The 13972-nt window shown below is 43.3% G+C and overlaps 1 protein-coding gene across 1 annotated transcript in view; it reads right to left on the bottom strand.

The window, feature by feature from the left end:
• Window positions 1-7946: 7946 nt before the first annotated feature.
• Window positions 7947-13972, bottom strand: part of LOC140851518 (probable signal recognition particle 43 kDa protein, chloroplastic) — a 7023-nt gene continuing 997 nt past the window's right edge. Inside the window, exons 2-3 of the mRNA XM_073243043.1 lie at window positions 8325-8504; window positions 7947-8227 (exon numbers count right to left, since the gene is read on the bottom strand). Of these exons, the coding sequence (XP_073099144.1) occupies window positions 7947-8227; window positions 8325-8504 (461 nt within the window). The remainder of the gene's footprint in view (window positions 8228-8324; window positions 8505-13972) is intronic.

Raw genomic sequence — 13972 nt, 5'->3', positions numbered from 1 at the left:
TTGGGCTGGAATTTTTGAAATTGATGCATTTGAAACAGATGTATGGGAAAGAGCATAAAATGTAGGGAGGAGAAGAGGTTGTGGAGGTCCTACACATGTGCCCATGTCTGGTAGGCTGTGATTCGATGCAGCAATTATGGGTCAAACCTCATGCTATTTTTATTATCCAATCAGAACAAAAGCCGAAACCAACAAGCAATTCTGGTGTCATGATTTCAGCACAGTTGCACTTCTCTAGGGCCCAAACAGTGCTTAGGACTGAAGGTGTGGAGATTACGTTTGCAAGACTAGACTGGCTAGGCATCGAAAAAGCTTCGCCTTTTTGTCCACTTGAATTCGGCTGGTCTGGCAGAGGCTTTTGATGTCACTTCACATGCATGAATGCATGGATTGCTCTAAGTTCACTCTCGTGACCTCACTGAATTGTACCTGAGCTAACCTCAAGCCAGTCACCAGAACAAAGGGGAGAGCTTGGCAGTATGCTTTGGAATGAGACCTGTCAACAGGCTGTCTGATAGAGGAGGGCTTGGATGTTTATTAACGTTAGGAATGTACTGAGAATCATGCTGGAATTCAGTAGTTGAGACGTACTCATTCAATGTGTGTGTGTGTGTGCATATATATATATATATATATAATATATATAAATATATCAAGCTTGTTACTGATTTACCATTATAAATTAAGATTTCTAAACTGGACAAAGAACATTATAATGATGAACTCATGTGTGTACTATGGATGCATCTATAGTGCCATTTCAGCGCCATTAACTCTGACTTCTAAACTAAGATTTGGATGCCAAGTGAAGCCTCTATTCGAGCTTGTTTATATTATTGGTGAGTTTTGAACTTTTCTTGCTTTTAGTGGTCTCTATCATTGAACTTTATAGAATGTCTAATAATTCACACTCAGTAGAATGTCCACTTAATCTCCTATAATTTACAATTGACGGAATGTCGTGCTTACTTGAATTCTAAGTTTGTCAAACTGCAACATTACGCAGACAAGACTCCTTGGAGGTAATCCTATCTCTGTATCCTAAATTCCGATAATATTTACAGTATAAGACAAGTTTAGGAGCTTTCCAAATCCTTGTCTTTTCAAAATGATCGACATTATCCAATCAATAGGTGATGCATCTTTTTGTAAACATAAGTGGGTCAAGAGAATGAAAACTAAATGCCAGGAAAATATTGGTATCTTTTGACCCATTTCTTCCAAAGAGGACAAGTATAATTAAAGGATTGAAGACCCGAGTTCTGTCATTTATGGTGAATCCAAGCTCATCTGCTCATAATTCATTTCTTAATAGCATATTATCTGTGAACTGGTTTTTTGAAACTTCAACATCTCAACACCCATCTTTATTGACTTGCCCATCACTGAAAGCAACGCACACATCATCCGAAAACAACATGACAGAGCTCAACAGACTTTGCCAAAAAAGAAGCTTGCAACAGCTCAGGCAACATAGAGGCCTCCTTTGCCAAATGCTCGGTGACTTCTCACCGACCAAAACATGCATTGCATTTAGCACTTCGTTTTTTCTTATTAACTAAACTTGTCGAATTTTACTGAAGAGATCTATATACTTTGTGCAATCCATTTGTTCTTTATTTTTGTGAATATATACCAATCTAAGCTTTATCTCATGATGTATGAAAATGAAGACGAGCCTTTAAGCCCTATGGGCAGAGGATAGACCAAGTAATCAGATAGTAGTCAATGGGTGGTATTTAATTCTTCTCTACTAAAATTTGTTAACCGGAAAGCTATCTTAATGAATTTTAGCTTTATATTAGCTATATACTTTGTGTCATCCATTTTTTGTGAATATATATCCATGAGCTAAGCTTTATCTTATGAGAGATAGAAGCCAATACAAAATTTAAGCCTTATGGGCAAAGGATGGGCCAACTAATCAGATGGAAGTCAATGGGTGGTATTTAATTCTTCTCCATTAAAATATGTTAGTCGGTAAGATTGTTTTTAAAAAATTGTGAATATAAAAGACAAACAAATGTTCGGCTATTGATAAAATCAACAAAACCGGGATCTGCTGGATTTGTTGCTTCAAGTTTTGAGAATAAAATAATTGGTAAGAGAGTGTCTTTTACGGGGGACAAGAGTATCCTTGAAAAGGGCAGGAGAAGAGGAGAAAAACAAGGAAGAGAGTATTTGCCAAGGCCAGCGTAGATTAACGCACGAAGTCAAATGAAGCCATCCCCACTCCCACCCCACCTCCCCCTCCCATCCTCTCTCTCTCTCTCCCCCCCGACATGCACGCACAACACAATACCACACATACGACAAACAACATAAATATATTTTGCTGATTAATATTATTACCGCTAAAATCCAATCTAAAACTAATGACGACCTAGGGATTATTGGCGAGTGTGCTTCCAAAAGAACTCTAATCTACACATGAGGAGAAGCAAAAAAAAAAAAATAGATAATTCGAATTGATTGAAATTTTTGATGCTTAAGTCGGATAGAATTTTGAGAGAACAAATGAATAGTAGAAGACTAAAGAGTAGAATAGTGAAATAGTATACATAAGCTAAACAATGTATATCAGGTTACCCTATTTTTATAGGAATCATAGTCCCGTTGGGGTGGGACTCCTACAAACTCAAGTTGAGAAGAGTGCTATCTTTCGCTTTTCTTATCTAGATCTATTTAGAAGTTTAAATTTTATCGGAATAAGTCTCCCTATGTGCTGATGTCAGGCTATAATTGAGCATCAAATTTAGGCTACGTCAAATGTGAAATGCCGATGTGGCTAAAATTAAAAAAAAGGATTCTACCGACAAATTTACATAGCAAAGCATTGGAACATTACAAATCATATTATACAAATTTCAGGATGCTTTCAATACGAGCCATCATATATTCACCATGGCTGTTAACAATGGACCTCCATAACTCCAAGAGATGACCTCTACTTAAAATTGCTACCATATTTTAAAAGGTAATAGTATGATCCACAATAATTTTATTAATATAATAATCATATTTGCTTACATTATTTAGATAATAGATGATTTTGTTTATGACCATCATGAACTTTATTCACTTGGTCTGCAGTTAATTTAAGCTATCATGACTTGACCTGAATCACCTCTAATTTCAAGCTCACCTCAATTATATCTTGATAACAAAAGAATACATCTTAAAATATATCAAATTAGTTTAAGCATTTAATTATAGTCATTTATTAAACTAAACACTTTATAATGATTTACCAATTAAAATAGTTTTTTCTGAAAATGCTCTTTCTCCTTGACCATCTCGAAGTCGATGCTTAGACCAAATCTACGTCTCCTTTTTCTCCTTACGCTCACTGCAAGCAAATAATGAGGTCACCACAAATCTTTCCTTCGTAATTCTAAATGTTAACGGTACTCGAGAAATATGTTGGTACTTACAATTTGCTTAGCTTCTTTTAATGAATGCAAGCAGACAATACATTCTTTTCATTCATACACATACGCACATCAAGTAGTTCAAAGCTGGCTGTTCTTGTTGCCGCGGCGCCGGCAAAGGCCGCAAGACAAGTGCAAGGAAGAGGTGAGGACTGCTTCTTGGTGTAAAGTTACAGATAGGATCCTTCCCCAACTTGTTTCCAATAACAGCCACAAACCCACAAGGCTCATGACCCTATGAAAAGGGAGACTTGAGCTACCCCTAATGCATATATTTATTATAAAAGACACCATGACCAATAAAACCTTGTCAAGGAAGCCCATTGATTTGGGTCAATGAGCCCTTGCAAGGTTCTCTTGGAAACTCGCATAGAATGCAAAGGGCAATCTCCTTTACTCCTATGCGAAGTTATTTTCACTTTTGCAAGGCATGTGCAAAGGAGTGGATGGTTTAGGAAGAAGGGTCACATGGGAATATATTACCCCATATATCTTAGACATCATAAACCATTATTGCTAGGTCATTGTTTAGGTGTGAAAAGGCCAAATGATGCCGACTGGCAAAGACTATGATTTCTAATTGAAGAAATGTCAATTGGTGCCCCAAAGCTTTTCTCAATGTAAATGCCGTTATTTTAATGAATGTCAACATTTCCTTCTAATTGGATTCCATTCCTTTGGGATGACATGTTTAAAGACCGCAAAAGTTACATATTTATAATATGATTAGCATCTCTCACAACATTTTTCATGTTTATCCATGTACGGGCTATTACGTATTCCCCCTACGTGAGTTTTGTCATCCTACTTGGTTAAGATCTAAATCTATCTGTAACAATCTGGATCTCACATAAAAAAGCTAGTTAGAAGATATTATTTAGATCATTGATTTGCGTACGTATCCAAATCCTCCCTCAATATACAGTAGATGTGGAAAAATATACATCTGCACGGGCTCTCGTGCAAACACCATCTAACCATGAAAGACACCGACTCATTTATGCAGCAATTAAATGGTTCTACTTGATTTTGAGGGCAAATGGAATGTAGAATTGAGATTTATATGACCTGTTTACCATCACCAAGCAAGGTTGGCAAAACTATATGGTTATCATTAATGGTTGCTCAGTAGGCCCTGGCAAAACTTCATGTGACCTTTATTTCAGAGGCATCCCTTGCGTGACCACCAACTAAGAGGTTGACCAGTTCAACAACCACCTTAAGATAAAACAGCAGCTTAGATTCATTGCAGGACCACCACTTAGCTGCTGCATAGATGATGAACCTCTTGCAACATCCTGTCCCAGGGACCACAGAACATTTGGAAGATAACCACCACAGATGCTTCCTGAAGGGATGCATTATGATTGACGTTAACCACATGGATCTCTCAGTAGAAGCAATTGCTTAATTGACATCATCGGCGAGCATTGGGTGCCAGCAAGCTTGGCCTTGACTCCAATCCCAACCTACACCACAACATAACTCTTCCAACTTGCTTTAATGAGGAGTTGGGCACTAGTTTTTCCATTATGTTCAGACTAATGCGTTGATCTAAGTCATCAGATCCAAGAATATGTGGTCTGCAGTATGTATTTTAAAAACGCCAACTTGTGGTGAACCCTACATGATCATCAGGGAACAAGGGATAGATTTAATTGATCCATGGTGGAGTGATATGGAATCCTTAGACTAGGAAATGGGACCAAGTAAAAGGAGCACATGGTGGAATCCATAAACTAGTTTGCAGCTCTTAGTCCAAATCTTTCTCCAAGGAAAGGCACATGAGCCTTGGCTTAATGTGCAGCTGGGACTGCAAGCCATGCACATGGAGGCTGCAGCATTTAAAAGTCGTCGACCGTTTTTAAGTATTGCCAACCAGTTCTCCATCATTTTTTTCCCAAAAATGTGTGTTAGATTTGATGAGCAAGGTGAGGATCGAAATTGGATGTTGCAAAATCTAGTCAAATACAACTCTGCCACCCCCTGATTACTTTTCATTTATTCATTAAGAATCCGATAATCCTTTCATTATTTTCTCGTAAGCACCAGCTAATCATTTCGATTCATCCAGTTCTTGATGCAGTGGAAGTCATGTAGCTCGAAGCTTCTTGATGGTGGACCTTGAGAAGGGCGAAGCCGCAGCTCAATTCTTTATATGCCATCACAAGCTAGAGATAGATCTCCAGATGCTCACTAAACCATGTGAGAGAGCACTGGACCACATTTCCATGAGATCAGAATATTTTCAGAAATGTAAGCCAGATTGGAATTCATGAGCAAAGAGAAAGGTCCCTGTCATTTAACCAAATAGTACTTCATTGTTTGATAACTCTGGCTAATGAATTGGCGAATCAAAAATTTTCCCATGAAAAAGAAGGAAATGGCATTGTATAGAGCCCTTAAGCAGATACATTTATTGTTAAAATACTACAATTTACCATCCAGATCCTGCGATCTGGATCAAAATGGCCGTAAACGATCAAGATCCCATCCTTCAATCTGGATCGATTTGAGATCACAAGATTCAGATCCACATGGTAGACTATACATTACTTTGAAACACAGGATCCAATTTGATTATATCAGTTGCATACTAAATTATGTATAGGTCAATTTTTCATGATTTCTTTGACCATGCGGTTCGTAAATTACTTACCACTAATAAATCTCAAATGATACAATTAGCAAGTCTACTGCTGCAATTCGAGTTAAAAAATGATATAAGCTTTTGTATTTTTACAACCATATGTTAAAGTCTTGTCTTTGTTTATCTTGAAATAGTCTACATTGAAGGATAATTGCATTAATAGATAGTATATAAGTAGCTAGAATTGCCAAGCAGGATGCTTATTTCATTAGAAATACTATGTGGTCACAAAACTAGACTTGTTCCATGCGTGCATTTTATTCTGTACATTCATCCACTTTGCAGTGGACTAGTATTTCATCTTTCATATTTCTTTTATATTTTAAATTTCTATAAAATAAAAATACATACTATATGTGATCCAACTCATGATCCAATCCGATCCAATTCTCTCTACAATTTATAACTCAATTCCCATCTTTTTACAATATCAAACAGATATACTATAACAAGATTTACTACTGTCATAGGATGAGGATAATTGCAGCAGACACGGCACACTTTTCTTCAGGCTGTAAGCTGTTAGACTACAATTAAGGGGAACCAAAGCCTTGATGCTTTCGGTGTCAAATACTGGAAATCACAAAGACCAACAAGCAACAACGATTGAATCACTTATGAAGTGTTTCCATTTTCGCTTTTTAATGTGCAAGATTGTCTAATCAAACTTAACCATGGAGTTCTGATGGTGTCCATTGCTCTTGGGCTGGTATGCTTGCACAAATTCTTTACACAGCAAAGAAGATGATCTAATTGGTTACTATTTGATAATAGAGGCATCAATTCACAACACATGAACGCCAACCAGAACCAAGTTGCAGAAAATTTCTTTATTTCTGTTTGGTTGCAAAGAAAACTGTCTGAAGGACATATTTTCCTTGGAATTTACACTGCCATGTGTTTGTTTCGAAGAAATATTGACAAATATGGGAATTTTATTTTAAAATTTCTGCGAGAAGAGTTCCTTTTTAGGAAAAAGGAAATCACTGTTTTTCCCTCCTGTCCCTTTCCATTGATTTCCTTGCAATGAATCAGATCTTATGCTTATCTGCATGTCTGTGGTAATTTTCTTGCTCACAGTGAAGTCCACTCAGAGAAATTCTTAATGTGGGCTGTTGATGCTAATGGATTTTAGAATTTGCTACTTTGTACATCATTGTATGATTCCATCATGATACCCATGACTTCTGCGTAGTGGCTCCATTTGATGCTTCTCTTCACAGGGAGCTTTACGTTGGTTGCAATGTTCATCATACTAGTTTATAAACACGGGTGATGCATGAAATATAATTTTTTAAATAATATTTAAATTTATTTATCAATTTTTTATATTTATTTTATATATATTTTAAAAATATCTGCTAAGTCTTGCATAACAAGAATGGTATATTTTTTGTTCTTAGAAAAATTAAAGTGGAACAATTTTGTATGTCATATTTATATTAAAAAAAATTATTGCAAGTACTTTATTTTTTTATATTTATTAATATTTTTTTATGATATACATTTATGTTGTTCGTGGATTTGTATTCTATAATAAAGATTTTTATATATTTTGTGCTCGAACTTTGATAAAATTTTCAATTTTACATATTACAATCCATTTTATTTTTTAAAATTTTTAATATTGTTTCATCCGTATATTATAAATCAAGATATTTTATATATTTGCACATAAATTCTTAAAATTTATCAAAAAATTATGTTAAAATATATATAGATCTACAAATAAGATGAGCTAATCTTGCATTTGATGTTATAATACAATGAAAAATATTTTTCTTATCCAAATTTATTTTATTTGCAAATTTGGAGCTATGACTCCCAGAACGTTAAAATAATTAAAAAACTTATTTATTTCTTCCTCACCCACTCCCTCCCTCGTCCTTCCACTCCAGCAAGTACTCCCTGCTCTTTCCCTTCCCCCTCTCCTCCTCCACCACCCTTTCCACCTCTGACCACTCATATACTGCCCCCTCCCGCTCCACTATCACTGTCAACCCTGCCCGCCTCCTCAATGTCACCATCGATGTCGCCGCCAGCACCTCATTCGTCAGCTCCAGCACCGTTCTCTCCAGCCCGACCACTACCATTGCATCCGCTGCAGCCTCCAACAGCACCCGCATCATCGCTGCCTGCCTATAGCCTGCTCCACGTGCAGCGGCTTCAGCCCCCTACTGGCCCTCCCTACCTGCCCAAGTCCGCTCTGGCCACTGCCAGCATTTAGATGCACTCCTGCAAACCCAGCTTAGTCGCGAAGTGTAGGGCCATCTGGCCATCTTCGTCCTCCATGCCGACGTTACGTTCGATGGACTCATCGGCAAGGAGGGTGGATAGGACGGCGGCGTAGGCCTTCCAGGCGGTAGTCCACCAGCGGGTCTTATACTCCACTACTATGTCGACAGCAATGGTGGCAAAAGGATCTAGAAGCCAGCACGACAATCTTTCCACTCGATCAAGTACTCCATCATGGTGGCGGCAAAGATGAAGCCATCAGAACCATAGATGAGGTTTCCGACATAGCCATCACACCACCAACAGCGGCGACCAGCGACTCTGCAACCCAAACCGTAGCTTTATGAAACATGGCAGGTGGAGTTTTCTTATTTTTGACACATGGCAGACAGAGACTCCATCAATACACATATCTTTATTTTAATATATATATATATATATATATATTTTTTTTTTTTTTTATATATATATGTATGTATGTATGTATGTATGTATGTATATATATATGTGTATATATATATGTATATATATACACATATATATATACATACATACATACATACATATATATATATATATATATATATATATATATATATACATATATATATACACATATATATATACATACATACATGCATACATACATACATACATACATATATATATATATATATATGTGTGTGTGGTGTGTGTGTATACATATATATACATATATACATATATATACATATATATATATATATACATATATATACATATATATATATACATATATATACATATATATATATATACATATATATATATATATATATGTATGTATGTATGTATATATATACATATATATATACATACATATTGTTGGTGCAAAAATTCGCCTGCGCCGGAGAAGCTGGAGTCGAGGGTCGCCGCCGGGACCTGCAAAAAAAGTCTAAACAGAGGTGGGGTTGCTCCGGCAAGATCCTCCGACGCTCAAGTCAGTTCTCTGCCTCAACAAGAATGGAGTGCTCGAACGAAAATTTTAGTAGAGTTTTAGGTAAAAACGAGAGCTTATAAAATAACGTATCTGGGGTTCTCCCTTTTATAGGCGGAGGGGGCAACAAACTGATGGTGATGCCTGTAACCATCTGGCAGTGGGCCGCCCATAGTCAGAAAAAGTTTGTTGCGAAGAGTAGTGGAGCGGGATCGTGGCTATCGCCGTGGCTCACCACGTGGAATCAGTTACGGAAGTGGAGCAGCGTCCGCTGTCGTGACTCATCGAAAGTGGTGGAATCGCACAGAATCCACCGCAGGGAGTGGAGCAGAATCGTGGCCGTTAATACGGCCTGTCAGGGAGTAATGGAGCTGCGCAGGATCCACCGCAGGGAGTGGAGCAGTGTTGTCCGTTACTGTGGCCTGCCAGGGGGTCCAGACTTGTCGGTCGAAGTTCGGTTGGAGTCGGTAGCGAGGTCTGGTACCCGTAGGAGTTTGGGTGAGGTTTTTCCGCAGTCGGAATAGAAGACGGAGCCCGGCTCCCGTAAGAGTCCGGGCGGAGTCTTCCTCACAGTAGAAGTTGTGGATGGAGCCCGGCTCCCGTAGGAGTCCGGGTGGAGTCTTCCTTGCAGTAGAAGTTATGGACGGAGCTCGGCTCCCGTAGGAGTCCGGGTGGAGTCTTCCTTGCAGTAGAAGTCTGGTGCGAAGTCCGACTCCCGTAGGAGTCCGGGCGGAGTCTTCCTTGTAGTAGAAGTTGTGGACGGAGCCCGGCTCCCGTAGGAGTCCGGACGGAGTCTTCCTTACAGTAGAAGTCTGGCGCAAAGTCCGGCTCCCGTAGGAGTCCGGACGGAGCTTACCAGCAGTTGAAGTTGGTGATGGAGTCCGACTCCCTTAGGAGTCCGGGCGGAGTCTTCCTTGCAGTAGAAGTTGTGGACGGAGCCCGGCTCCCGTAGGAGTCCGGGCAGAGTCTTCCTTGCAGTAGAAGTCGTGGACGGAGCCCGGCTCCCGTAGGAGTCCGGGCGGAGTCTTCCTTGCAGTAGAAGTTGTGGACGGAGCCCAGCTCCCGTAGGAGTCCGGACGGAGTCTTCCTTGCAGTAGAAGTCTGGCGCAAGTTCGGCTCCCGTAGGAGTCCGGACGGAGCTTACCATCAGCTGAAGTTGATGATGGAGCCCGGCTCCCGTAGGAGTTCGGGCGGAGTCTTCCTTGCAGTAGAAGTTGTGGACGGAGCCCGCTCCCGTAGGAGTCCGGGCGGAGTCTTCCTCGTAGTAGAAGTCTGGTGCGAAGTCCGGCTCCCGTAGGAGTCCGGACGGAGTCTTCCTTGCAGTAGAAGTTGTGGACGGAGCCCGGCTCCCGTAGGAGTCCGGGCGGAGTCTTCCTTGCAGTAGAAGTCTGGCGCGGAGTCCGGCTCCCGTAGGAGTCCGGGCGGAGTCTTCCTTGCAGTAGAAGTCGTGGACGGAGCCCGGCTCCCGTAGGAGTCCGGACGGAGTCTTCCTTACAGTAGAAGTTGTGGATGGAGCCCGGCTCCCGTAGGAGTCTGGGCGGAGTCTTCCTTGTAGTAGAAGTTGTGGACGGAGCCCAACTCCCGTAGGAGTCCGAGCGGAGTCTTCCTTGCAGTAGAAGTTGTGGACGGAGCCCGGCTCCCGTAGGAGTCCGGACGGAGCGATGGGAGTTCACCAACAGTAGTCGAAAGTCGGAAGAGACTTGCGAGGGTCGATCCCACCAAGAACTTCGGCCGAGGATATTTCATACCCAACACCAGTCCCCCTACTTTCGAGTTTGAATTTCGAATGAAGGAAGTACAGAGAGGTTGTCGCAGCCGAAGTTCTCCCCCTGACGTCCGCGCGCAACCGTCCTCGAATATGTCGGCATTTAATGCGCGCATGCTGGAGCCCGGCTCCCGTAGGAGTCCGCAGTTGGAGTTGGTGATGGAGCCTGGCTCCCGTAGGAGTCCGGGCGGAGTCTTTCTTGCGGTTGAAGCCGTGGACGGAGCCCGGCTCCCGTAGGAGTCCAGGCGGAGTCTTTCTGCCGTTGGAGTCAGTGACGGAGCCCGGCTCCCGTAGGAGTCCAGGCGGAGTCTTCCCGCAGTTAGAGTTGATGACGGAGCCTGGCTCCCGTAGGAGTCCGGACGGAGTCTTCCTGCAATTAAAGTCAGTGACGGAGCCCGGCTCCCGTAGGAGTCCGGACGGAGTCTTTCTGCCGTTGGAGTCAGTGACGGAACCCGACTCCCGTAGGAGTCCGGGCGGAGTCTTCTCGCGGTTGGAGTTGATGACGGAGCCCGGCTCCCGTAGGAGTCCGGGCGGAGTCTTTCTTGCGGTTGAAGCCGTGGACGGAGCCCGGCTCCCGTAGGAGTCCGGGCGGGGTCTTCCCGCTGAGAACTTCGACTGAGGGTATTTTATACCCGACACCAGTCCCCCTACTTCGAGTTTGAATTTCGAATAAAGAAAGTATAGAGAGATTGGCATAGCCGAAGTTGTCCCCTCGAATCCTGCGCACGACCGCCTCCAGATATTTTGGCATTAAATGTGTGCGTGCTGGAGTCTTTTCGAATCGGGGCGATACGAAGGGACCCTTCGAAATTCTGCTGGTATACTAGCTCAGGTACGGCGCAATAATGGCCCTGCCAACCGTCAGCCGCTTTTAGCCGCCTGTCGTGCCGAGTGGGACACGTGTCGAGCGCGGGCCGGCCTGGGGGGATTCACGATCATTATGACGCCAGATCCCAGGGTCTATTTAAACCCGTCCTTCCACCTTTAGGGGTCCTATTCCGCTTCAGAGTTCTATCAGTATCTGCCCTTTCTTCGAGAGCCCTGTTTCTCTCGACGTCTTCTCGGGCCATAGGCGCCCTTTGAGTCGTCCCTGTCCTCGCCCCTCTGCATCCCTCAGAGCGATCTAGGTTAGTCCCAGAACCTTCGTCTTTCTTCCCGCCACTTAGGGGCCTTTTCTTTGCCATTTTTTTTTTGTTGTATTCCTTTGAGTTAGTCTCTTGTGACCTCTCGTCCTTTGTCCTGTCCGCCTTCTTCAGGATCTTTAGAGTTGTCATTCGAAGTTATTCGAAATATCTTTCGGCTCTTCCGCTCCCAGCGGTTCCGGGAGTTCTTCCGCCTCAACCCCCCAGGTCCCTCGCTCTGTAGATGAACCCGCATCTGGGGCTAGGCTTCGCCCGATTTTTGCATCGGGTGCCATCCCATGCTCCCTGACTCCGGATGAACTCCTTCTGATAAGGGTTCAGTATGGAGTTCCTCCGGAGTACGACCTGAAGCTGCCTGGCCCCTCCGACCGGGCTAGCACTCCCCCACCCGATCATTTTTGCCTGTATCAGGAGGCGTTCCATGTCGGACTCTGACTTCCGCTTCCATCTTTTGTTGTCGTCCTCTTTCGCTTCTTAGACATCTCTTTGGCTTCTGTTGCTCCGAATTCTTTTAGGTTTTTGATAGGGTTTCTCTCCCTTTGCCACGTAGTCGAGGTCCGACCATCCCTCTCCCTGTTTAGGCACTTCTATACTTTCAAGCGTCATCCTTCGACGAAGGACTGATGGTATTTCTTCCCTCAGTTCGGCAAGAAGGGGTTGCTAAAAGGTGCCCCCTCTTCAATCCACAACTGGAAGGGGAAATACCTCTTCGTCCACTGCCCGACCCTGAGGCTGGGCCTGCCCCCTTGGGGCTCTCTGAGGGATTCTGTCCGCCAGACCCCCAGCCTGGGGGAGGACGACCTCCAGGCTGCCCGGAAGCTTCTCGCCTATTCCGCTCCTTCCCTTTCCAACCTTCTGAGAGAGCAATTTTTGTTCAACATCGGCCTGAGCCCCCAGGATCCTGCGAGTACTTCATCTTTTCCTTTCTCTTCTTTTCTTCTGTCCTTCTTCTTTCTCTTTTTTTTTTCTTTCTCTTCCTTTTCTCTTTTTTTTTATGCCACTCCTTTTTCGTTCCATTATTGATTTCTGATCTCTCTCTCCTTTCTCTTTTTTTTTTCTTTTTTTTTTTAAGGAATGGACGCCGAAGCAGTACGGATGCTTGCCAGGACCTCAAGGCCCACAAAAGAAAGGGTGCCGCAGCCTCCGGATCGGCAAATAGGGCCAGGGTGGAGGAGTCGAGCTTGGCCGCGCCCGTCCAGGCGGCTCCAGCGATCGACATTCCCTCGGACGCCGAACCTACGGCCCCCGGGCTTCTTCGAGGAGTCCACCGACTGGGGCTCCCATTTCAGAGGTCCGCTCCATGGAGGCGCCCGTAGTCGAGAGGGGGAAGAGGAGGAAGTCGGTGGCCCGCAGGGTGAGTAGCCGTCGAGCCACCGCTAACGAGTCCCTCAGTTTCGAAGAAGAGCCGGAGAATCCCTTCAATGACAGGGACTTGATCAGACGGTTGATCGACGGCTGCATCCTGCCCAAAGTCGTCGAGAGGATCGACCACGCCGATCCTGAGCAGCGGGTTTGGGACTCCCTAGGATCCTTCCTCGAGGTAAACAAATCTTCATTTAACCGGCTATTCGACCCTTGTTCTGATCCCCTTGTCGCCCTTGCAGATTGGGCACCAGCTCCTTGCCAATATCGAGGCGATGAATCGGACGAGGAGGGACGCCGTCCAGGTGGAGGAGCTTTGCCGGACCGAGGTCGCTCGCCTCAAAGAAAAGGCAGCCGAAGTAGTCGCCCTCCAAGAGGCCCTGGAAAGAGAGAAACAAGCCCGGGAGGAGG

Source organism: Elaeis guineensis, chromosome 9 (genome assembly GCF_000442705.2).
Source record: "Elaeis guineensis isolate ETL-2024a chromosome 9, EG11, whole genome shotgun sequence".
NCBI lineage: Eukaryota > Viridiplantae > Streptophyta > Magnoliopsida > Arecales > Arecaceae > Elaeis > Elaeis guineensis.
The sequence above is the reverse complement of the archived record's forward strand: the minus strand, read 5'-3'. Positions and strand labels throughout refer to the sequence as shown.